The sequence below is a fragment of the Sebastes fasciatus genome, chromosome 5 (genome assembly GCF_043250625.1).
Source record: "Sebastes fasciatus isolate fSebFas1 chromosome 5, fSebFas1.pri, whole genome shotgun sequence".
In the NCBI taxonomy this organism is placed as follows: Eukaryota; Metazoa; Chordata; class Actinopteri; order Perciformes; family Sebastidae; genus Sebastes; species Sebastes fasciatus.
In genome coordinates this window covers 13,971,680-13,999,229 of record NC_133799.1, presented here as the reverse complement: position 1 = coordinate 13,999,229, position 27,550 = coordinate 13,971,680, and the positions used below count along the sequence as shown (strand labels likewise).

At 41.4% G+C, this 27,550-nt stretch overlaps 1 protein-coding gene across 2 annotated transcripts in view; it reads left to right on the top strand.

Annotated features, from left to right (window-relative positions):
• Window positions 1–27,550, top strand: part of negr1 (neuronal growth regulator 1) — a 169,641-nt gene that overhangs the window by 102,376 nt on the left and 39,715 nt on the right. For both annotated transcript variants that reach the window (XM_074635155.1, XM_074635156.1), the window contains exons 5-6: window positions 14,541–14,661; window positions 17,767–17,915. In XM_074635155.1, the coding sequence (XP_074491256.1) occupies window positions 14,541–14,661; window positions 17,767–17,915 (270 nt within the window). The remainder of the gene's footprint in view (window positions 1–14,540; window positions 14,662–17,766; window positions 17,916–27,550) is intronic.

The following is a 27,550-nucleotide window of genomic DNA, read 5'->3' as shown; positions in this document are numbered from 1 at the left end:
AAAACATGTCGCTGACATTAAAGCAGCACAAAGCAACTTTGGTTGTCTAAACCTTCAAATGGCAGCGAGACGTAGCTGTTTGAAAACTTCACTACTTTGTGTCATGTAGCTTTAAATAGTCAGTGTTTCAGCTCTTAAAACATTTTGTAAATATGTTTTGTTTATGCTTGTATTTTTCATGAAAAGGTGCCTCGTCCCTCCTGCATGGAGACTTGTGACATCATGTGCTCATTTACAAAGATAAGGGACAGAATAAATGAATTAAAGTTGTCCACTGGAGCGGCTGATATGGCCACAGCAGGCAGAGGCTGAGCCAGCTGGTGGCCACTCTTCACTGCCTCCTCTCCACCCCGGTGCAATTCTCCTCGAGTGAAGGAAAAAGAGGAGCATTTGGACCGTATCCCAATCCACTGTATCATTCATGCTTTACTGTCACACATCAAGCTATATTCAGCAAGCGCCCAGGAGCATGGGGTATTGATGAGGGCTCAGTGTGCCAAATACTGAATTAAGATAAAGACGTTAGCTGACTCAAACAAGAGAGCATGATTACATAGCAAGAAGCAAGAAATGAGCGTTATTAAAAAAAAATATTACAGTGTATGGGCGCATGCTCATGCAGCTGTTTTCCTCGGCTGATAAAATCAGCCACTGAACTTCATAAAGGTTCTCCTGGGACGTTCTGTCAGTTTTAGTCTCTTGTCAGTCAACAACATGATGAAATGTGCCATCTGAAGGATTTTTAGGTAAACAAGCTTTTGAAGCTGAGATGAAATGGAAAAATGCCTTTTTAACCCTTTTAGATCACATCACATCACATTGTGCACCTATTTAACAATACATAAAAATCTATTTCTTCGTACTTTTATATTAAAATGCAATCATCTTTTCTTCCTGTAAAACTAAATATGACACATACTTACATTAGCTAGCACCAATTTCAACCAATAGACAAAAGAAACGACAAAGAAACGACATTCTCTGTAGCGCCATATCGCACTACATTCTAAGCCCGTCCACTTTTTAGCGGTCCAATCAAATGCAAAGGATTTGATTTAAATCCCTCTTGTAACTGTACATCGCCCAAATATTCTGTTTCACTTGGGAATACTCACAGTACAGAAGCTAAAGATGCTCTAACTTCTGTTTCACTGGGACTTTAAGTCAGAATGATGATAGAAAACGGGACTATTCATCTTGCTTTCATACAAATATTCAGGTTTCATTGGATGTTCTTATTGTTAAATTATGTAACAGGCTATGATGGTGTGCATTGACCCCATCAGAGTATCAGAAGTGATCCTCTCAGAGTATCCTTCTTGTTACAGTTTTTCCTCAATCGCTTTGGCTCTTTTGTTGAAACAGCGTTAACGTTCTCAAAGCTCTAGGTGCATTTGTCGAAACACTGCAGCACAGCACTACAGAGTTTCTTAACGTTTAGATGTTTTGTCAGTACAGCAGTGGACCCTGGAAATGTTCCTTTTATCCACCTTTCAGTATTGTCCTAGTTTTTTCATTGACACTGAATGCTATTTTGATGAGGTTTTATATTACACATTGCACTTCAATGGATATTTATTTACGGAAAGTAACTGTCTTGCGCCTCAGTAAACAGAAAACTTACACAGCACAATATAATACAAAAATACATCAATTCAAATAAAAGCAAAAGAATGTATAGCCTAACACTGTAACACAGTAAAGCTGGAGAGCTACACAAAAGACTCCACCTCGCTGGATGTCCTGTCGCTTCTGTCTGGCCACAGATTTCATTGACATCACACCTGATATTTTCCCTTGCGATGCAAAGGGGGAAAAAACTTCCTGCGTGCCGCATCCATCCCCTGCAATGTTCTGCTGTGCTGCCATCACAAGCAGCATCCATCGCAGCAATCAAAGACAATTTGTCTTCAGACCGATGATCGTACACCTTCCACCTCCATGCAGAAATAAATTACATTCTACAATTGGATTCAGGAATGGAGAACATGGTGGAAGGAACACCACCAGCGAACCATTTCCTGATGACATTTGCGTGGTGGAAGCTTTATATTATCCCACACAATTACAAAAGCAGAAAACCTCTCTCATTCTCAAGGATAAGGTCTCTGTAGAGGGGGTCCAAAAGGGTGTTTTATGCGCCAAGACAGCATGGGCACCCTGACCGGTCTGCAGCTACGCAGCCCCATACGCAACAAACTGCGACGCACTGTGTTCTGACATCTTTCTATCGGAACCAGCATTAACTTTTTCAGCAATTTGAGCTACAGTAGCTCTTCTATTGGATCGGACAACACGGGCCAGCCTTTGCTCCCCACGTGCATTAATGAGCCTTGGGTCTTGGACCACTTCTGGTAGGTCCTGACCACAGCAGACCGGGAACATCCCAAAAGAGCTACAGTTTTGGAGATGCTCTGACCCAGTCCTCTAGCCATCACAATTTGGCCCTTGTCAAAATCGCTCACATCCTTACGCTTGCCCATTTTTTTCTGCTTCCAACACAAAGTTCAAAGTTCAAAATGTTCACTTGCTGTCTAATATATCCCGCCCACTGCCAAATGCCATTGTAACGAGATAATCAATGTTATTCTCTTCACCTGTCAGTGGTCTTAATGTTATGGCTGATCGGTGTATGTACTCATACTGTTACAGAATTCTCAGATACTGCAGTACACATAGTGATAATGCCCCCGCGTTGGCCTTGGACATCCACCGTGGCTCGGTGGCCTGTAACATTTCAGCCAGGTCTCCTGTCTTTGGCCAGATTGATCTCTTTAATACAATTATACTGTAACTTCATATACAGCTAGTGTATATACTATAACTTCACAGACCATAATGAAGGAAAACCCATAACTCTGTACAATATACTAGGTGTAGTGCACACCACCTGTACATACTCATACCACAGCTCCATCACAGTTTTTGTCATGCGGTACATTGCAGAGCTGTTTCATGGTCATCTGACGTCTTTTCAACACTTCAATCTATTGTAGAGATGCTGACAGGGTTGATATTTCGAAAGACACCATTGTCCTCTAAGGTTGCATCTCTCTCGATGTAATAGCATTATTCGCTACCACCATGTAGCAGATCTCTTGCTCTTGTCGAGGTATAAAAACTGCTCTTCTGCCGCCAGCAGAAAGTAGCTGTCCAGTCCTACACATAAGAATTCACAAATAGATGATATTCCTGTATGTGTACTGCACTGTAATGCTGTACGTCTCATGTATTTCTTAGAGGTTCAGACATGCATTGACTTTTATTCCGACTTTACATAATTCTATTGTATTTTTTACTCTAATTCTACTGTACTGCTATAACTGGAATACTGTAACATGAATAATTCAAGTATTGACCGAGTACATGCTTGTTTTCTCTGCAGAAAGTTTGGATAATTGAAGACACTGTAGCACGCTTTACATTAAGCTGCACTCTGCGACCAGCCTCTTCCGTGGGTCACACCAGGCCATGGTTAATTAGGTGGCCCGTATTTCATCTGGGAGAGCTCTATGTGTTTGTACTTTTCTGCCTCTGCCTCTATTCTGCCGTCTTCCCCTCACAACACCACCAAGGATCCTTACTCCTCTTCCTCTTCTTTGAGCAGCCTGTTCATTATTCACCTGGCGGGGTTCCTCCATGGTCAGAAATTGATTCTGTTGTGGTCAAGCTCAATAAATATGTTTGGCAAAATCCATACTCATGAATAGCGCCCGTCAGCTAACTTGACAGAATGTGTGATCGGTTGATGTAAGATGTGAGACACTCCCCATTCGTTAGTGAAGTTCAAGTTTCACCTGACAGGCTATTTACCAATTTAGCGGACGTTACAAACAAATCCATAATACTGTAATGCTATTCGGGGTGTATTTGTCTGACTATTGTGCATGTGATGACTTACACAACGAAATAAGTCATACATGCTTTGGAGAGTACCAAAATTACACCGAGCAACATGTCCTCATACAATAGTTCATATGGTATCGTACAAAATCATTCCTCATTTTTTGTACGTTTTCCTACGAATGTCCAGCAACACGTGTCAATTTCTACTTGTTACATGCATACGGTCTTTTCAAAATAAACTTCCGTCTTCACAAGAAAAATCTTGATTAGGTTTAGGCAACAAAACTACTAGAATGGAAGTTACGTGACAAATCAATCAACGTTGACTTCTGGTTTCACGCCAAAGTCTGGTATTTTTGACCCATCCATCCGCCCAGATCCCCTCCCTATGCGGCGTTTGTCGCTCTTTATACCTCCTGGTTCACGATTACGTGGAATAAATACAACTTTGATTTATGGGATGTATACGAAATTACAGTGCATTACTTTCGTAGGTATAGCTATAAACGGTGTCTGAGAAACAGCCTGCACTGTGAAGCAACATAATCAGTTTTGATCAGTGGGATATATTCAATTGGTAATTGTGCAAATTGTAGACAATTGTATTAACATTTGCATAAATGTGCCAAAACATTTGCAATTAGTTTAAAAGAAGGAACAATTAAAAGCCATTGTGAACAAGTTCCCGGTGGTTTGAAGGTGTGCACGTGTTGTTTTGAAAATATTCATTATCATTTGAGAATTGTGCCAAAGCAATTGAGAAAAAAACTGTAATAGCAGTCAAATTAAATTAAGAAACATCAATCAGGCACTATTTCTCTTTTATCGTTCTAATGAGACAGCATAAGAGTGAGTACTTTATGGGTTAAACAACAGTTTAATTAAATACACATCCAAACAATTTCTCTCAGCTTTCAAAACAGTTCCTTTTTTTCCAGCTACTGTAGCAGTATAGCTGACCTCTGGGCTAACTGCAGATTAAGGCCACTAATTAAAATAAGCAAACCAGAGTAATGAAAACAAATTTAAGCTCTAGCATGTTTGGGGTTTTAATAACACCAGGCAGTCCATAACACTAAGCCTGCCATTTGGCTTTCTATGATATGATGAGTTTGAGGCTGTAAGGTTTGAGGTGTTGTCATTGTGCAGCTTCTTCCAAGCGTTAAGTCCAGTACATGTAACCTCTGTTGGAATTTCACTAAGGCTCAACATTGATCAGCAGCATTAATTAAATGACTGGCCTGCCTTTTGTCCCCCCGTCTTTATACATCCGGTGATGAATGAATGACGGCCGAATACTTTTATGAGCTAAACCTGAAACATGGCAGTTATCCAGAGGGTGATGCTGGAATCAGATTGGCTGAAAAGCCCCACTTGGCGAAAGGATATTTCCGCAGTGATTTTACCTGATGAAATGTGATCTCTGACCTACTTTTCAGATTTACATATTCATCTTCACTGCGGGTGGGTGCCGTTTATTGGCTGAAATTCTCGCTGCACAGTGTGATTCAAAGGCATAAATATCACATCTAGGTGGCTGAGTCGGAGGGATGAATGAGGAGGAGACAACCGTGGAAAAACCTCCGCCTGAGATAAAAAGCCAGCATTTGATTAATTAATGAAGCCACCTTGTTGTAGAATGAAGGCATCCATTACTAACTACATACAGATAAAACAATGATGTTTCCTTTTCAAACTGAGAAACCAAAAGGTGGCTGACCTTCCTTTGTGGTTTAGACAATAGAGAGCTCTCACTCCTTATTTAATGAGCGACACTACAGAGTTTGAGCATCATGTTGCAAGATGGGATTTGACAGCTTGCTCAAACTTTAGTCGCACGTGGAAAGCACGCAGACGACCAACTTGTCTTGCTGTGCTACATTTTATTTGCTCGTCACTGTTTCAGATGCTCCGACTAAAGCTGCCTGTAACCGCGCCAGATGTTCTGATCGTCTCGTCCATGTAATAATCACAAAGCTGCCACAAGTCAATTTGCAGGAAATAAATGTGTAAAGAAGAACAGTTGAAGACATTTTGGCATCACAGATGTTTGAATTATTGATGCAGAGTAGGAAGAGACCCTGGCCTTTTGGGGGGGATATCTGTCTCTTTTTTATTCATGCTGATGTAAAATGTTTTTTATATGAAGCCACTGGTTATGTAACAGCCAGAAAAAGTTACACTTAGGGCTTGATTAAAATATTTAATCACGATTAATCGCATGATTGTCCATGATTAATTGTGATTAATTGCAAATGAATAATTTTTGTATCTGTTCAAATATACATTAAAAGGAGATTTGTCAAGTATTTAACACTCTTATCAACATGGGAGTGGGCAAATATGCTTGCTTTATGCAAATGTATGTATAAATTTATCATGAGAAATCAATTAATAACACAAAACAATGACAAATATTGTCCAGAGACCCCCTACAGATACTGTATTTAGCATAAAAAATATGATTAAATCATAACAAACTCAAGCTCAACAGGCAACAACAGCTGTCAGTGTGCTGACTTGACTATGACTTGCCCCAAACTGCATGTGATTATCATAAAGTGGGCATGTCTGTAAAGGGGAGACTCGTGGGTACCCACAGAACCCATTTTCATTCACTTATCTTGAGGTCAGAGGTCAAGGGACCCCTTTGAAAATGGCCATGACAGTTTTTTCCTCGCCAAAATTTAGCGCAAGTTTGGAGCGTTATTTAACCTCCTTCACGACAAGCTAGTCTAGTTTCATATGATGCCAGTATCTTCACTCTAGCTTTAAAACTGAGCTCGCAACAACCTCTGAAAGATCGATTGCGTCAATGCATTAAAGAAATTAGTGGCGTTAAAACAATTTTGTGTTAACGCATTATTATCGGGTTAACTTTGACAACCCTAGTTTTTTTTATATGAAGCCACTGGTTATGTAACAGCCAGATAAAGTTAGAATAAAATATTCAAAGCATTGTCTTTAGCACTCATCTGGAAGTTTAATTGGGTACCTCTGACATTCAACTTTGTTTTTCTCATACTGTTTGCAAGGAGAGTCTGTATTAACTTCCTATATCGATGTAGAGTTCAGGTGTCTCTCCCTCTTCAACATCACTTGTTTTTCCTTCATGGCTAGGTTTCACTTGCTTTGCAAGAATGAGGCTGTGCCCTGTATGCTTCCGAGTTTGTCAGCCATTTGTACGCCTCCTTCCTCCTCCAGTGCCCTGCAGCTGTGAATTCTTCTCACATATTCACCATGGCCGTATTTATAAAAAGAAGAGCACCTCACCTTCTCTCCTGCGTACAGTAATTTGCCAACAAAACTGTGATCATTTTTAATTAATTACGAGGATGCACATTAGAAATGCTTTAGGCAATTACAGCCACAGTATTGATAGATGCCTGGGCGTAATTGAAATGCAGGGGCATAACAGTGGATACTTCAAATTCTTTACATCACCTTGTCTTTTGTTTGCTCCAGCCTCCCTCCTCTAAAGCTCCCATCATCTGCGCCTGTTTGGAATTCAAGCCCTGCCTTGTTAGATACACCCACAACATGCCCCTCTCACTCCCCTGACAGAGTTGTTCAGGGAAGTCATGACCATCTCCGATAAATAAGAGGCTAAACCTGTTTACTGGTGGTCAGGAGACGCATCTTCATGACCCCCCCTCAGTATTACAATGTCAAGTCATGACAAGAAAGTAAACAACTATTAGTGGAGTGTGAGCGTGTTTGCAGAGTGTTAGCATTTCTTATTACCACAAGAATATTTATACAGTGTAACATTTGCATAGCTGTACACAACATTTACATTAGTATGTACCGTGTGTGTGTCCAGATGTGCCTCAGTGCAGAGGTGGATTGCACCGGTGGATCAAAGGTAGAATAAATGTTCATTCCACAGTTCAACGAAATCTATTATTGGGAGTATTTTAACATCAGGCGCAGAGTCTCAATAGAGCATTTGTCGACAGTTTGCAGTATCCATTGAAATACTGTGGCTTACAATTCAAAAGAGAAGGTTTCCTAGAATTGGATTCTGATCCAATCCTAAGTAGAGTTAAAGCCAGTACCCTCGAGCTGTTTGGATGTAAATCCATCTCTCTACATCTCTCCAAAGCTCTCGTCTTGATTGCTATTTGGATTCCTTGCTGCATGCGGGGCATGAATAAGTGAGTGTAATCTTGATCTTCTACAGAATGAATGCTCCTGCTAGTACTGTTTCCAAACAGATTGACACACAGCAACTTCATCTTTTAGCTCGGTCTGCAATTTTTTTTTGTGTCTGATCATTGTAACTCTATAACGTTGACAAAGGACAAATGCCTTTAACATGGCAGGCTTGCATTACGGCTGCATGATTAGGGCTGAAATGATAATCACGATTGTTTTGGTAAATATTGAGATCATGATTATTCATTGATTTTAGAGATAAAATATTTACATATATATGTATATATATATATATTTATACTGTATATATATACTGCACTTCACTTCACTCTCACATTGGGTTACATTGCTGCTAATGAACAAATCTTTGCATCAAAATAAGACTTTAAATATGGTTTGCCTTCACCCAAATTCAGTGCATTTTCATTTTGCCCGTCTGCTCTATGTTGTATAACAGAGAAATATACATTATACTACTCCTCTACTCCGGACTGCAGCCGCAACATTCAGGGAAGTTCTTCACAGGCTGCCGCCTCAGGGTACGAAAAGCGGCATGACAGTTACCGAAAAAGTCAAGCCAAGACAAAACATCTCGATCGATGGCTGGTGGCTGGCTGTTAGTTTAGGAAGCACTTGATTTGATATGCAGCAGAGTTTTCTATGAGCGGAGCACACATTTTAAACATTAAGATTGTGTTCATTTAATTGTAGGAAGCCAAAATTTTGATTAATAATCGATTAATTGTGCAGCCCTAGTTTGCATCAAACTGTCTATAACGTGGATGTTTTTTTGTGTGTTTGGTGACTTACTGAACTCTTCTGTAGCATTAATGATGTTTCCATGTGTCCTGGTTTGTGGTACGGTTCTCATCAGAGCAACCCCAATAGAGGTCGACTGATTTTTAAAGGCCGATATAATAACGATAGTTTGAAGCAGCAAAAAGCAGATATCTGATTAATTGTCCAATATCCGCTTCTTTTGCATACGCCATTTTTGATAAATCAGTTATTCCCACTCTGAATTTAATCATTAGTAAGAGAACATCCTGAAGTGTGATCTGTTGGATTACATCTTTGGAATATGTTCTATTTATTTGCAATGAGCGTTGCGCACTGTTCTGTGGTTTGATAATTGACCAGGATTACTTCTGTTGAGCGTCCCATTAAATTTAAAATGCCACTCTTACAAACCATTAATGTTTCCCAAAAGGAGGTGGGTTACGTGGCTGGATAGCAAGAACGCCAAATTGGTAAACAAGTGAAAGAAACAGTGAATGATTTCTTTTCCTCCCTGTCTGCCTGTGTTGTATCGTGGACTGATAGTGTTGCGTTATATATTCGAGATAACTTTTTTTTCCCCCTTCTACCTTGACTTTGTGTGTGGAGCCTCCATGCAAAATGGTGATGTATGTCCCAGCGGCTGCGCAGCCATCGGCCACTAACGGAGACCCGTTCTGCCGATAGTTTATAAAACTATCAGCGCCGATTAATCGCCCAAACTAATCAATCCTCTACCTCTAAACTCCACCATCTCATAGGTCAATTTAGTAAGATAGGTGAGGATTTGTGTACCTTGAACCATTTAGTGTTTAACACAGACAATAGATTGGATCCCCGGTGCTGTCGACCCACACAGTCCCGCACACTAAGCCGGTTATTTATATGCCTTGCATTGTATAAAAAGAAGGAACACAATGTTCCCTAGCTGTTCTGAATAGAAATCTTAATTAATTAATAAATCTTGGCAGCAGAACCATTCCTGACCGACAAAAAAACAGGACAATGAAGCCCACAGATGGCAGTGGGGAACAGCGTCTCTGTGTGTAAGCTGATAAGTCATGCACTGATGAGTCCATCTCTTAATTGCAATGAAAACTCATTTTCAAATCTGGCTGAAGAGGTAGGGTTATTAATTGATCTTTTAATTAAAAACCCTGCGTTCTCTAGGTTCTCTTGGCAAACAATAGTTTGTAGCTAAATAAATCATATTCAGTCTTGAAGCGCACCAATTAATCATTAATAGTCACATGAGGATTGCTTAAGGCGAGCGACTCGGTGAAGCCCTGTGCATTAAGGTGAACAAACCCTGTCCATTAATATTAGATGGAGAGAAGGTTAACCTTTTCATTCGTCATCAACATGCTTGTATTCATGCACGTTGCAGAGATGTACAATTGGAGACATCATCTTTGTTTTGATGACAAGCTCCGCATAATGCAGATGTAATGGAAGTCGGTTTGTGATCGACCCACAACCGGCCATTTGTCACCCGCCGGGGCCTTACAGCACCCATTTTTCTGCCATGCCTGTGCTATTCCTGGACCCAACCCCTTACCCCCATCTGGTGGAGTCGCCATGACTCCAGGCATGATTTACAGCACCGCCACAGCATGCTCCACACACTAAATTACCTGGATTATTGGGCCTTCATGATTTTTAGTGCACTACTTTGCATTACTCTCCAAATCCTGATGGTGTGTTGCACAATATATGATGATATAGGACGTGCCAGCATGTTGAAATTGGAATTATCGGATTGGATTTTATGGCTGTGATCTGTCTTAACGGATCCCAGTGCCAGGATCTAAATTGGAAATAGTTGATATTATTGATATGCATATAAAAGCAGAACATTTTGGACCACCTACAAAATAATGGGGGGTGGGGGGGTATTTTTCTCTATTCCAACATGTTACAAGAGTTGTATGACTTGAGTGGTGAGAAGGACAATTACTTGGGCTCAAAGTATTTTTGAATCCTGCTCATTTGCAGCATAGAAACTATGGTCTGGTGAACTTTTATGAGAGGTGCCCTTGATAAGATAGATGATGACGGATGACCCATATGCCTGTACCGACATTGGGTCCTTTTTGTGGAGTAATCTGGGTTTATATTCAAAGTCACCACTCCTTGGTTACACCACTGGGAGGGATCAGCAGGCAGCCTGAAAAGGGAAGCCAATGCAGAAGGGCCTTTAACTTGCATTCTTTCTAACAGCCAGCAGGGGGCGACTCCTCTGGTTTCAAAAAGAAGTCTGATTGTATAGAAGTCTATGAGAAAATGAGCCTACTTCTCACTTGATTTATTACCTCAGTAAACATTGTAAACATGAGTTTATGGTCTCAATCGCTAGTTTCAAGTCTTCTTCAATACAATAAAGAAGATTTCTTGATTCCTTTGTTGTTTTAGTACATTTTTGCTTGCCAGGATCCTAACCGACTTCTAAAAGAGGACAGCAATCCAAGTTTACCAGAAATAGGACATCATTTGAGTCTAATGAAGAAAGCAAAGTGTTCTTTTTGGCAAATTGCTGATCCAGTTGGTAATAAAAAGGGAACACATCAACATGTTCCAACTTCAAAAAAGAAAAGGAAATACAGCTACATGAAAGGCGCAAATGTAGACAGACACTTTGCCAGGTTGTGTTCTCAGTTTTAACATAAAAGACAGTGGCTCTATGAGTGAGGCTTCAAGTATTGACACACCTGCCATGGCCACCATGTCCACTGTCCTAGCAACTGTACAGCGCGACAGCCAGGTCACCCTGGCGCTTTCAGAGGCTTCAGATAATCAATGGCCCCGCACAATGACACCAATGGAGGATTACAAGGATTCACTAAGCCTCTGTCAGTCGGCATACTGCATTGATTTTGTCATACCTGTTATTGGCTTATATTTCTGTGCTGTAGCACTGTTACAATTTTCTTTCCTTGTCCCCTTCCTTTTCTTTAAGTATTGTACAGCTCTTCTCTTGTCAAATGCTAAACCAGGGGTGTCAAACATCTGGCACGAGAGCCAGAATCGGATCCAATCAGGCTCACAGGATGACTTTGCAGAGTGTGAAAATGGCAGAGAAGTCATTAATTCCAATAAAATGCACTGCTATTCCGATTTGTCTACTGGGGGTCGCGCTGTCTTAACAAGAGTAGCAGGCCCTATGCTGGTTAGGCTATTATAGATCCCACTGTGCTTACGTACAGGCTACATGACAAAACACTGTCAAAATGGAAAAAAGTGTCGTGTTTTCCAAGAAAAATGGACCCAGAGATAAACGGGAAGCCAGTGTGCTTGGTGTGTTCACAGCACCTTTCAGTGCTCAAGGAATACAGTATAATATTCAGTGCCACTTTCAGATTCATCATGGCTAGAAATACAAGAACTTGCAAGGAGAACTGAGAGAAGATAAATGAATTGTTGTCTGTTTTTAGTCTTAGCCAGGAAATCAGCGAGACATCTATGGCTGTCTATCATCTTTTTGGAAAAAAATGGATCGTTCATTAATTGTGAACATTTTCCGAATGTGCTTGTACTCCTTTACACTAAAAGAAAGGGAAAAGGTTGGAGGTGTTGTTATTATGCAATGGTTTTACTGGTCCGGCCCACTTGAGATCAAATTGGGCTGTATGTGGCCCATGAACTATAATGAGCTTGACACCCTTGTACTAAACGCTCTGATGTTACTTTATCTCAACCTTTAGTAACCCTCTTTGCTGCAGGTTGTTGTGCATGTAGCTCTTCGGCAAAGATGCTGACAGGACCTGTAACTTTTTTGTGCAGGCTGTCTTTATAGTGCAGTTACCATTAGTGCGGGTTGAGATTAAAATAGATAGCAGATCTGAGGCAAGCTGTGAAGTTTTCTGAAGCGAGATTTAGTCAGAAAAGTGTTTGAGTTTGGGTATTTTATAGATACAGGCATACACGCACACACAGCCAGCACATACATCCAGTCAAGGTCTACTTAATACCCCCCAGCATGGCATCCAGCTTTTCACACAGTGATATATGAACAAGAAAAGTGCATCGCTTGATTCATTGTCTCAAATCCTTCGTATTATTCAGCCCAGCAACAAAAGAGAGGAAATAACTGTATAATTGGCACACATATGCAAGGACAGAAACTCAACATACACTACATACGAATGTACTCATTAGGATGCAGAAGAAGGTTGGTGGAAGGGCATCCATCATCACAGAGCGCCCTGTCACCTCAGTGCACCGCTACTACGCGATTATACGCCACACGCAAATGTTCGCATGTATCCGTTTCACCTTGTATAGATCTGTTGCATCCCACCACATCTATCTATGCAGATTTTCACAGGTTAGCAATATGTCTTATCTCACAAAAATGAATATATGCGCTATAATGAAGCATATGGTTACGTACCTGTACCTGGAATACACATCAGAACTATCTTATTCAGTAGACTATACAGATACTCATTGGATTAATTTGGCATTGTTTGCAGTTTGGGGAGTTTGATGCCAGTTAGTACCTCAGGGTTGTGTCCAAAGCTGTATCAGTCCACACTGAGGTCGTCCGTTAGAAGCATCTCCAAATGCAATTGGAAGTAAAGGTTTGCAGGCGCTTGGCCAAACTCCTCCACTGGTTACAGGCTACAGCTCAGACTGACAGGTCGCTCTTAAAGGCTCATTGTCAGGAATATAAATAGTCTGCATTTCACTTTCAGACATGGATGGGCAATTTAGTGCGAGCTGCAGGACTGACCCTAAGAGTGTGAGCTTTTTCCATCTATCATAGGCTTAAAATCAGAATCTGTGTGAATGGCACAAAGTAATTTTGCTCGTATTGTATGTCAGGTGACTGTGCATCTGATTGTGTTTTGTTATTTGTCAGGCTGCGGGGAGTCAAGCCAAGTCAACACAATACACAATGTCAGATTGAGCCCTGTGCCTTATTATGATTGGTTCTCCGGTTTCCTTGCCTCTGTTGATTACTGTAATGGAGAAGCAGGAAACCAGCCATGATAATACCAGTGGGCACAAACCCCTGCACGCATTCACTTCTGTGGGGAACAGTGCTTCTCACAGCAAGCACAGCTTGTCCTACATCTTTAAAAGAGGGTCATTTTATTTTGTTTGTCCACAGTTTATGGGTTCAGTATTACGCGGACAATGGCCGATAATTACAATTATAACAAGTGGAACATTTTTATTCCCATTATGCGACTATGGGAATGGTACGAGTGCTGGATTTCTTTTGTCCAACCACATGCCGTATTCAACAAAATGCCATTGTTGTACGTCTCTATAACTTCAATTCATTAATTTAATTTCTTTCAAGACTGTTACTATAAGCAGAGTAAATATTTGAAGTACAAAAGGACCGGGCAGCTTTAGAAACCGTCCTTATGTAAAGCTGCCTTCATGACACTGGCAAAGAGATTTACACCACATTTCAGCACATGAAAGGAGCCTCATTTTGCATTCACAGAACCTGCCTGTGCCATTGAGTCTTTGAACTTCCATTAAGCCATTTATCACCATGCAGTGCAATTCATTTCTTTTTTTCTAACGTTGAGGACGGATGCCCTCTTCCCTCCCCATTCCACCTCTGTAGACTGAGTGTTGAGTTTACACTATGTAATGTGGGCACTGACCAAGATGTCAGAGGTTGTCATTTTCAAGTTCAACAACCCTCCTTCACCAGTGGTTTGTGTCTTATTATGACTTGAACCTTTTCCTTCAGATTGCCTTTATGTGTGACCCTCCGACGTCTCTCTGTTTTCCTCCAGTTGCTCCAGCTATCCATGAGATGAAAAGCCATGGTGTTGGTCTGGGACGCACAGCTCTGCTAAGGTGTGAGGCAGCTGCTGTGCCTCCTCCGACGTTCGAGTGGTACAAGGGTGAAAAAAGGTGAGCCCAGTTTGATGGTATGAGTTGTCTTGATAAAGTCTGTTGGCAGCATCTCCCCAGATGTCCGCTGCATGCAGCTGCTTTGTGTTTTGGTTGCACAACAACACTGCAACTCTTCATTTTTATTTTGTTTAGAGTTATTTACTGACATTTTACAGACATTTTGAAAACACATTTGCAATTCATTCATTCGGCTGCAACTGCACTTCACTCGTCTTAATTACTGTTTCCTGTGTTTCCTAAAAACTAAATATTTACAGAGGAAAACCGTAGAATTCCTTCTCCTGCTTCACAAATTTCAACAACAGAAAATAGTTTTGCCATATATAAGTCAAAAACAGATTAAAGGCATTGTCAAATTTTATTTTTAAACGGTAACTTTGGTATTTTTCAACCTGGACCCTATTTTCCAATGTTTTTGTGTTTAACTGACTAATAGTGACAACAATTTCTGAAATTGGTCCAGTATTGAGGGAGAGTGCTGTAGACAGTAGCTGCTCATGGGCTGTAGTGTGGTGCTATTGGGGCAAGCTGGCACTGTCATTTACGTCCACTAAAAGTACTAGTTTTTGCCATGACAAGTGTCTGACATTATGGAAAGAGTCTCGCTCAAAGAGGAGTCTCGTTCTGAAATCTGGCAAAGTGACGTGTTGCCGGAAGACAACGGTGGAATAGTGGAATACATCCCTGGTGGAAACTCGAGTGCCAGCCGGGCAGAGTTTATTGTGTTGAAGTACAGAAAATGTAGCTTAGTGTTATCTAAAAGATTTTCAATGTCATGGCTGAATATTTAGAGGATTTCGACAATGCGGACGAGGTCTTTGAATTCGATGGCCAGAGTATACGGCTATTCAGATTTCACAATAATAAACAGAACGGATCAAGCGAAAGGTAAGACTCCGTAGGGTCCTTTCCATAATGTTTTCAGACACTTAAAATAACAATCTGAGCCTGTCAGTTGCAAAAACAAGCACTTTTAGTGAACGTAACATTACATTGACACTGCTAACTTGCCCTCGCAGCTTGTGACTGCAGCGTTCTCCCTCAATACTGAACCCATTTCAGAAATTGTTGTTCCCATTACTCACAAAATCATGTGAAAATAGGGTCCTGGTTGAAAATTTCGAATTTAACCTTTAAGTCAATTGTCAATGAAAATCTGCATTTATGTACCTTCAAAAGTGAATTTCATACTTCAGAGACGCAAGCTGCTCCGGCTAAAATAGACTCGGCAAGTAAAAGATAAGGAAATAAGGAAAAGTAGCCGCGAGCGAGGCGCTTCGGTCACACGTCAGGTAGACATCAGCGCACCAATTGCAACGGCAAGAGGTCTTCTCCAGCAGCTGTGATGCAGCTGCATCCAGTAGATATTAAGGGTTAGTCCACCAATGTGAATATGAATGGATACAGTTGCTTGTATAGGTGAAATTAAGTGTTTTGCTCATGTAATTATTAAGTGGATACATCTTGCCACACTGGATCTAATAAGTGTCGTGGGGATCAATAAAGTATTTCTGATCCTGAGGTCATACTTGTTTGTGGACAAGTAAGCGTGAATGTGTGATAGGAAAGGTGTGTTTTTCATTTGTTTGCTTTCTCCCAGAGACAATGCGTTTGTTTGTTCTGCCATTCGTCCGTCCTCCGGGGAGAGCCCACATAAATGTTCCTGCAGGAGTCATTTGTGCCTTGTCCTCACCTTGCATCCTAATAAAATGTTTACTGGCAACTGGCTTAAATCATTCGCGACACATACATCAATCAGGCGAGATTCAAGTGTCAGTTCTTGAATTTAAAAACCAAATTACCCCCATTACCCATCATTTACCCACTCCTGGTGAGCACAATTTCAATCATCAGCTCACACTGTGCTAATTGTAATTATGGGGTGGATTCAATTTATTCAAATTGCTAAGGAGGCAAGTTGGCATGATTCTAGTCTTTACTTAATTCAAGGACTTGTTCTTTTTGTGACTTCTTACATGGCTGAATGGTGATTTCTTCATTCACTCCTCATCATGAAAAGGACATTAGCAGAAGGACTTAAGCACAGAACACGTGTAGCGTCTGTACAACATTAACACTGACTGTGACTACTCCATTTCCCATTTTGTGAGTATGGGAAACGAAGGCCACTTCTTATTTTGGCTCTGTGTTGATGCAGCCATACCATCAGCGCAGTGCTGCTGCCAGTTTGTCTCTATCGGAAGCAGTGTGACAGTTTTGACAACCGAATCTTTCTCTTGATGTGTCGCTGCTTTCATTCTTCAATGGGAGTGGGTGAGTGTTTATGTGTGCGTACGCAAGGGTGGGTGGGGGTTTCTTTCACTATGACAGGGGAGGAGTGACTAGTTTGATGTTGAACTAGCGAAGAGGCGAGACACCCCACTGAGATTATCAGTGAATGTTCAGCTAACATTTTGAGGAGGTCGCCGTGGGAGAGGGGACAACAGATTTGTGGATATTTGCTGGACATAAGGTCACACATAGTGTATCAACTCGGAGCGCCTCTTAGAGGCAACTCGAGCCAAGCTAGAGATCATGGGGGGGCTATGGCAAGGCCAAGATAAAAACATGTCTCCTCTCTGGAGGTTTTTATGGTTTATAGCGCCAAATGTGGAATTGTAACACAAGCCACACTGACGAAAACGAACTCAGCTTTAATATCCCCGATAATCACACAATCAGGATGCACAGCATATGCCGACATAGAGTGAATTTTAATCTTTACAGCCTGTTAAAGATCATCACGTCCACCAAAGTAAACAATTAAACATTTGTCATTTTCGCAGCACAGATGGAAGGCACTACTGCAATAGGATTTATTGTAATCCCCGTGCACCTGCAACACAACGATGAACAACGTGTCAAGTGGCACCCAGCTGGTTCATCTCTGGGTCATTTCTCTCCCCCCCTCAGTCCTTCAAAGCGTCTCTCCGAGGCGGACGTGACAGACCAAGGGATAAATAGATCTGTTGAAGAGGGTGATGAAGTACTGTACAATCTAAAGATCCACTAAAGGATGACAAACATTTGTTCCGTCCTTGACACTGGGTGTGTGGGTGAGAAATAACAGCTTAATTTGTTGTGATTGTGTTCTGTTTTCAGGATTATCAAGGGTCAAGGCATCGAGATCAAGAGCCTCAGCTCCAGATCAGTCCTCACAGTGACCAACATGACAGAGGATCGTTACGGGAACTACACATGTGTCGCCTCCAACAAGCTAGGGACGGCTAATGCCAGTGTGCCTCTCATTCGTAAGTTGTCACTCTATCTGCTTGTTGCTAACTGGAGTGTTGGAGAGTGAGAGGGCTGGAAGAGTGTTGTGGATGTCGGTGGGGGTTTGGAAGTGTTTTTAGTTTTGCTGCAGCATTCTTGATACAGGATAAAAAAAAGCTTAAGTTAAACCCAGTGCTGCAACTGGGTGCCCACACATCACCAATAGACGTGGTTTCTTATTTCCTAGTCATCAGTTTTGTGAATGTTGATCGTCTATTATGGTTGCAAAGTTTGTGTGTGTGTGTGGGTGGGTGTGTGTTGTTTTTCAAAGTCTACATCTGCATGTGTAGCTACTGGACAAAAAAAACACCACCTGAAAAAGAAATTTAGCTTTGAGGTAACAGCATCACAATTACAAAGGCGGCTACACAGGTCAGCCGTGCTAAGTTGAATGCCAAGTAGCAAGTATGACTCAGATGTTAAAGCGGTCTGAGAGTCAGCCGTTACATAGTTTTCAACACGCCATGAGGCATCTAACAGAGAGCCAAAGCGGCCAACTAATCAGAGGCCAAACTGCTGGTGCATCAGTGATAGACTGCAGTTAGGAAAGCATTCTGAATAAATTCAGGAACTGAAAAAAAAACAGATTGTTTGCTAAACACCCCGAAACCAAGATAGCAAAAGTTTCCACAATACACTGGCACATCATGGCAGAAACCCAAGTTCAGTCCCCGGGCAGCGGGAACTCCAGCTTGGTGGTGCATTCGTTGGTTGGAAGCCAGTGAGAGATAATGTCCATGTCACCGCACTAGCAACTTCTTCTAGTTGGTCAGGGTGTCTTCACAGAGGGGGTGAGATCTTGGGGTGATAGTGTGAGCCTCTGTCCGCATTTCTACCCTCCTTGTGAGGACTTCATATGTATTTGAGGAAGCACGTTGCTGCCAACAGTAGAGGAGGCAGTCATAACAACTGCAGTACAATGGGAATTGGTCATTGTGGAGAAAAAAAAGGGAGAAAAACCAAACTGGATGAAAACTTCTGTGTCACAGCCCAAAATTGTACATTGTGAGATTAACAAAGCCTGAATACAAAGCCATCACACAAAGCCACATGCCATTGTATGAGGAGATCCTGATCCTGATGACCCATGAGCACTGGGACAGGTTGTGTGGTGTAGTGAAACCGTCTTTCAATCTTTTCAGATGGGTTTGAGTTTACAAAGCCTCCAAGGAATAGTACATCTAACTCTAAAGCAAGGAATCTCTGTCTGTCTGTCTGTCCCTCTTTGTGTTATTCATATATCTTGAACCGCTCATCTGATCTACTACACGCTTGGCGGGTGTATTGTTCAGGACCCAAGGAAGTGCAGTGTCGAATGCGGTGAAATTCGGCCAGATGGTGGCGCTATAACAATGAGTTTTACATTTTGGCCTGTAACTTTTGAACCGTAAGTCTCAGAAACAAAATTCACCTTTCCCTGGATTTTGTTTTGTGGGTCCAGACAAATCTACCCATATAAGCAACGCCCTTTTGCGTTTGGACTGATTTTCTCCCATTTTGAATTTTGTCCAAATCTGATTTATTTGCTACTCCTCTTATATATTTTGAGCAATCGTCACCAAATTTGGTACAGAACATCTCTGAACGTTCGGATGTTCCATACAGCTTTGATGGCCCTCAGAGTTAGCCCAGGGCTTATATTACAAAAAAAAAGTCATATCTCCTGAATGCTTTGTGCTATTGGGACCACATTTGGTGGACATGTGTAGATAAGATGTCTGAGTGATCAAGGCAAATTTGGTTCCATTTGGCCAATAGGAGGCGCTGTAGCAGCATCATCTAACTATAAAGGAAGTATTCTCTATCTGTCTGTATATGTATGACCCCCCATGATCCATTCATCCAAACAACTTCACACTTAGTCGGTGCAAGCATCGATACCGTGGTTCTCGACAACACTGCAAGCAAAACTTGTGGGGGCCAAGAAATCGGCCTGTTCCGGATGAGCACGCGCTCCAAACGGGTACTGAACTACTGTTACCAACTGCTGAAAACACTTTAGTTTTAGAGTTGCACTTAATAATATCGTTGTAATTTCATTGTACTCTGTGCAATGACAATAAAGGAATTCTATTCTATTCTACATAATATAGGCAGCCAACTTATCATAGTCATAAGGTCCACTGACTATACACCGGCCGGGACACGTCATCAGTATATTATAGGACTAACTGGTGATTTCAATGGCTGATTGAAGTTCTTGATTATTAAAGTATTCAGTAATCGGCCCATTATGCCAGGGATGCTCAAAACTTATGGAAAGAAATGATCAAAAAAAGATAAATCACCTTAAAAATGTCCTAAGGCTTATTCAGATTCAGACAACTTTATTTATCCCAGAAGGGCAATTCAGTTTTACAATCTACCCAGACCATACACAAACTCACAGAAAGCAGCAATCAGCTTTATGTCAGAAACAATGATTCAATAAATTAATAAATAAATCAGTACATGGGCAGAGATGCACTCTGGCACCTCGTGTGGCCCCGTGCATACTGACTCCCACGAGGACCAGGCGAAGAATAAAAAGTCACATATTAATAGAATAAATAAGTAAATAATAAAAAAAACATTCCAATACATTGCACATTACATTATCATCACGCATAAAAGTGCAAAGAGCTGTGTGAACGACGCCGTAACCCACGTACTGGGTCTCTGACATAAACTCTACACACTCAAGATGTTAAAAAACAAACTACAATGAGTTATAACAGTTAGGTAGAGTGCTTCGGGTCGCACACTGAGAAGTGCCCCGCCCCCTGACTTATTCCCACTGTAGTGCTTAACAGCTAGGGTCTGTCATCAGGTCAATCAACGGACAAGGAGTACAAAGCTTTTTGGATCCTGGTGTTCCCACACTCATTTTTAAACACATTCTGAGTACACAGTCTGTAGTCCACAGCGTGTACTCATCTTTGAATCTCTATGGGAAGTGTCTTTCAACCACTTTCTTTGTTGAAAGAGCAAGACACTTTTCCATCTCGAAAAATGTTACAGCATCCGTCTACACACATTCACAAACTTGTTCAAGAGCACTCCACTTTTTTCTAAGCCTACGCTGTTAGGAATTTCAGTTATTTTGTCCACCTGCACATCCAGCAAAAACAGGCAAGAGGTTGGGGAACATTTTTTTCCTCAACGTTTTAGAGCGAGTATGGGCGGAAAAAGAAAAAAAAATCCATTTAATGTATTCAGCGATGAAATATGAACAGGTGAATTAAATTATTCACCGGTTTGCGCTGCACCTCTCTGATGATGGCGTTGTCCCTAGCAGGCCAGAGACTCAGAATACAAAAAGATATTTCTGTAGAGTTGGCAATTGTCAAAGGAGCACTCCACTCTCCTGTTTGTGTATGCACAAAAAAAAACCATCAAAGGCTTGTCTCAGATCCTCAAATGGATGATCTTAATGTGACACTAGCGAGGCCTCAAAGGCAGAGCGGCAAAGAAAACCCTCAGAATAGTCAGAGGAGGCAGCTTCCTGTGCTGCCACCCCCAACTTCCCTCTCTTCCATTCCCTCTCTTTATCTCTTTGTCTGTGCTTCTATCATGGCTTTGTCTCTCTGATTCTCTTATCTCACTCTCTCATTCTTTTGTCCTCTCTCCCCCCCCTTGTCTCTCATTCTTCCTCTCTATCATCCTCTTTCTCGCACACACAGCGTCTCCTCTCCCTCCCTTTCTCTCTCTCATGATCTCCACTTATGGAGGAGAGGCCAATTCTGCTGTCGCTCTTAATGAGAAATGGCAAGCAATCGTCGCAGCGCACTCTCGCCGGTACATCGACGCAAATAACAAAACCCAGAGGTTGGGTTTCACCACGGGTGACTTTGGATTGCTATTTTAGAACCAGTCGATAGCTATTGATGAACAAGATGGGAAGGGGGAAAGGGGCATGCATATTTGATAGAGCATCATACATTGAGGTGAATTTTAAGTGGGAACACAATGTGGGTGGTTTGCGGTGAAGGCATTGAGTATGTATGCAGCAGTTTCTTTGGATGTTTCCATTACGCTGTGACTGTGCATGAGTTGATAAGGTCAAGTGAGGGTCACCCCCATTCAAAAAGCCTTCTTGAAATACAGCCACGGGGTAAAAAAAGATTAAATATAAATCGAAATACGAAGCATTCGGGGGCTCTGTTTCATTAGTCTCTTGTCAAGATTCTGGAGTTGAAAGGTCCCTGTCCTTCAGCGGTGTAAATCCTTTTTGTTTTAACTTAACAGAGTCACTTTAAATCAGTCCAGGAAAAAGGCTTGCCATTATCGCTGATGAGATGAACTGTGACTCTGGAAAGCCTCCTCCCAGGGAAAGTAAACACATTTTGCCTTCCATCCAAAGCAGCTCTCTGGAAGACAGCGTGTTTGGTTTGTGTTTCAAATAAAACACGGATGAAAAAGCAGAATTTGCATCCTGGCTTCATGCACATGTTGACATGGTCGGTTTTTGACTAATTTCTGCATTTTTTTTTAAAAATGAGCTGGATGGCCGTGTCCTCACTGTGTGCTGTTGGGCTGCCTGGTTTGGATTCAATTCTGCCAGTTGTGTTAGACCATGTGGGTTTTTGTGCTGTGAAACCATTAGTCAGGGATTGTGATCTCTTTCAGCTAAGTACCACTTTAAGCTGTGTGTTTAAAGCTGTGGTGAAACACAAACTGGGTTCTTTGGCGCAGAAAGAAAGTGTACAACCTCTTTGTCACCACTTGTTGGAGTACTCTGTGTGTTTATGTGTGTGTGTTTGTTTGTGTGTGTATGTGCACAAAGCTACCTGATCGCTTTTTGAATAGCACAATACCCAGTGTTATCAGTGAATGAACACATAATGAAGTAGAAAAGCACTTGTCACAATTGTCTGTACTTCTAAACAGTTGTTAAGTTGCAAAGGTGTAGTGAATTGAATTGGATAATAAGCTTCAATGAAATAACTTTGGGGGTGGGGGGGGGCTTTTTGTGCTTCTTTGTATGATTTGCAGATGGAATATTTGTATTTAATTGATTACAACTGAAGCAGCAGAGCTTGCACAGGTCTAGTTCCTGCTGTGATTTATTTTCAGTTCAGTTAGATGTAATCACAATACACGGGTTTTGTCTCAATAGCTTCACTGTAACAACAGCAAAAGTGATTGCAATTAACAAGGTATCAGCTTTCAGAGAAAATTCTAGCATAATTGTCAGTTTGTATTAGCAGTTGTGCAAAACCAAAGCAGTTACACTGGAACAAAACCTGCAGAGTGTGGAACTGGATCGGTGCTTTTGTTCTTTTTACATTAAGAAAGATGCCAGTGAGTCATCAGATACAGTCGGTTATGTGCTGATTTGTTTGTTGATTTACCTGTTGAGTTTATTTGACAGGCACACTGCATATTATAGTCATAGATTAGGGAGAGCTAGACCAATAGTTAGTTTTTGGGGCCAGATGTTACCGTCAGCATGTCTGTTATTATGTACAATATAGTTTTGTTCATATGTCCACAGTTTTATGCACCATTAGTGCTGGCTTTGCAAATGTTTGTGTGGTAATTATTATGGCAGGCTCAGCAGTATTCCAGTTGGGTTTTCTTGTAAAAAAACAACAACGAGTGACTACAGTTAAACATGAGCATCTGTGCTCTTAAGTGAAACAAAGGTGTCCTGAAATTCAAGTTTTTTTTTTAGTTTGGAGTAAATGGGGAAATGTAGAGGAGAAAAGAATGGAAGTTAAACAAACAGGGAAGGCAAGAAACCTGCTGCTTCCACAGCCCAAACTGTTACAGATGGGAGCGGTAAAATGCTTCGACTCCACACACTGTGACAAAATGTAGTGATAATGTTTGGTAATCTGGTCATTAATGAAAACAGCCTGCCATTGCCATTGAACATAGAGCATTAAAAACCTATGTGAAGGCCGTTACACACAGGGGGGGGGGGGTGTTTTTTTCCTGTGATTATTTTGCACGTCAATATATTTCATCAAACTGTTGTTTTTGACATGAATACTTTCACACAGAATTGGAATAATACACAGCGAAAAAGTACTTTTCTTTGCGGAACAAGGTTGATTTTGTGAGCTTTCGCACCGCGAATAAAGGCATCAAACAATCCCGTTGTGCGGAACGGGTTGAATTGCACCTATATACTATATTTACTGTATGAAACAACGGAGCCTCCGTAGTCCAAACCAAGACAGCAAACTGTATTACTCCTTTCAACTTTGACAAATGCAACGCAGACCAGATCCACTCCTTCCGTTCTTACCTTTTACAATAATAATAATATTCGCGCGCGAGTATTTTGCATTTTCTTGTTGTGTTATTCATCACTCCCCCGGTGTGTAAAAACCTTTACACTCTGCGTTAATTGTTTGTTAACATGACTATTAGTTAATGATTAATATTAGTTTTTCTTTACCCATAAATAATAGTACTGTTGAGCTGGCCCCAGTTTGTGTTTCTCTATGGCTGCACAATTAATCGAATATTAATCGCAATCACGGTTTTGACTCCCCACAATTAATTGAACATGATCGTCTGCGATTTTGACGTTTAAAATGCATGTTTTGCTCATAGAAAACGCTGCAGTAGATCAAATCAAGCGCTTCCTAAACTAACAGCCAGCCACCAGTCGGCGATCGAGATGTTTTGGCTTCACTTTTGGGTATATATACTATATTATCTATACAACCAATGTGTTTATGATTAATTTAAGAGCATATAATTGATTATCTAGCTCTTGTTGTTGCTAATTTTGCTCTTGAAGTGCAGCAGATTGAAGCATTTAACTTTAAAATGTAGCTACCAAAAGGGTAGGGTGAATATCCCTGTATTTTTTCATATTGCAATATATATAGCAGAAAAAAATCATTGCAATGTCAGTTTTTTCCAACATCATGCAGCCCTAATTTGTACATTAACAGAGATGTAGCACAGCATGGAAGTGATCTGTTTATTTTAATGTGAAAGTGCAAAATTCAAGGTTATATAGCAATACCTACAGCTGTTCTAAAAGTATCTCCAGAATCCTCAAAGACTCTTCAAACCATCTGGATTATTCACTGCACAATAAAAATATATTTTTAACCATGTTGTGCATTGTTTTCCTAATCCAAACAAAGATGGTAGCCAGATATGGCACATCTCCTTGCTCAGTTTGTACAACAATGATAGTAAAAATACATACGTATTATCAGTCATATTGGTATATATTAATGTTTCCAATTTCTCATACAAAATAATGCGTTATTATTTAGTGTTTGGATATTTACTTCTGAACAACAGTTAGTGTCATCCAAAGCATCACGGTGTGTTTCTGACAGTCACTCCTTGTGCGTACACACACCACACACACACACTCACACACACCTTATGATTTTAGCTGAGGTATAACAATCACCAAACTGGCAATCCCTATTTCAACTTCCCATTTCATGTGCGAGATGGAAGTGAACTTCGATGAAAAGACTGAGGCTGTTCACTCCAATTTTCTGAGGAGTCCTCCAGCTTAATTGGTCAAGCTCTTATCCCCCAGCCCACCTCGGCTTAGCCCTGGAGGAGATTTTCTCCGCCTATACCTCTGCCTTCATTTCCTCCTTTCTCCTCTCCCCCTCCTCCCCTCCCCGAGCAGTAATCGGAAGAGACTGATGGGGGGGTGAAGAGTTACTCTCTCTCTCTCTCTCTCTTTCTCTTTCTCAGTCACCGCTCAGCCTCCCTCAGGCAAGAGAGACACTGCTGGCTAGTTGGTTAATGAACGTCGTGTTCGTTTGTCACGCTTATCAATCACCGCATGTGTAGGTGTCATTTCGACATGTCTCCTCATCTGCCATTGTTGTTGATGATGCTGTTTGTTCCCACACCGTGTGATTGTACCTGAGTCACGGAGCAGAGATGCAGGAAAATGGGAGCTAAAGGTGAAACCTGAAATGTGTGTGTGTGTGATTTCAGCTTAAAATGCAGGGAAATAATACTGGAGCCATGTGGGGGAATGGAAGGCACGTTTTTACCAAGTAAAATGACTACCTCTTCTGTTTATTTGTCTACATTGGTCATAAACCCAGCTGGATCCCGGCTATATTCATCCTTTCTCTGATTGTTTTTCGAGTAAAACTTTGAAGATGAACACAATGGATTGTTTTGACGTAGGTGTTTTTTCAAATAGTCGCGTATCAAAATATGCAGAATAAATTTAACACGGTGAGGTTGCAGTGTCCTTTATTTTCCCCAAAAGCACCCTTACAGTGTTGCGCCATTTACCTACCATTTGAATGCCTGAATTACCATATTTAGGCAATCAGAAAAGCCATTAACATTTCCCCGTCTCACTGCGATGAGGAAATGTTTGGTGCTGGAGCCGAGTGTTCATCCTGCAGCCCAGCGGGCAACGGACTCTATACCCACCCAGCATCACCGACTCCTGTAGGAGGCCAGACGCACCGCTAGGAACGCTCATCCCTGGATGACTGAGCCCAGTGGATGCTCACAGGATGATACACTCTCTGGACGGCATTAAAAAAGGACATAGACGGAATAAGTAATTTGCTGGCTCACAAATTAACACAGTCTTTAACACCGACTGCTCCATCATCACGGAGGGACCAGAGAAGGGAGATGTAAAATAGAATAGCTAAAGAGTTTACACAAGGAATGTGTCCCTGCATGAAGAATGACTTGATAATGCACTCAAATGGAGCGGTGAAGATGAACTGGACGTTTCTTTGGAACATCCTCTTCCTACCTATTCCATTAAGGGGCACTAAGTAAGATTTCTACTTCACTATAGCACAAAAATGGCCATATTGTGTCTGCGGGGTTTGATAGGATTAGGATCAATATTATTGATCGTGCATGTAATTCATGAGGTGCTGGGTTTTGGCACAAATACTCTACAAATCGAAATGTTCAAGACATTTTGCCTCTTTGCTGCACGCTTCTTTTTGGATCTTTGGTTTTTATTAGCTACCTCGTCTCTACTATTGCGAAAACTCCAAACACACCTCATGTTAAGGGCTTACAGTACAGTACAGTAGCTGTCTGAGTGGTAATATCGCAGCTTTAGTATTAACTCCTCATTATGCTTGTGATGAGCTAAACTGAGCGGAGGCCCCCACACGAACACCCGATTCCTACAAATCATGTCCTATAAATCTCTCGCATTATCCCGTCTGGAGAGAACAAAGAGAATAAGAATCCATGAAATGAAATAGCTGTGAAAAAGCTAATGTATTTTATCTCGCAAAAGTGAGCAGGCTGTGTGCAAGGTCGACTGCCATGTACAGTGCGTGAAATGATGCGTTGCTTTGCTGAATGAGAGAGAGAGCCCAAAGTCAGTGTGGAGCTATGGGGGTGGGCGGGGGGGTGGGGAGAGATTGCATGTCAAAAGATATGTTCCACAGTAACGGACGAGTGTCTGAGAGCTCACGAAATGATTCACTGGTGAATTCATGCTCAAGTATTAATCGGATAGCACCCACCCGGCCTGCCTGTTTGAAGAAAGAACTAAAAAAGGAACTGTCTTCACATTATGGGCTCCCCCAGGAGTACTTAAAGTGGAAACATTTGTGGAAGAAAAGACAAATTCGACCATTTCCCCACCAATATACCGAGGGAGAAGGCATATCATCTCAAGTGCGAATACTGATTC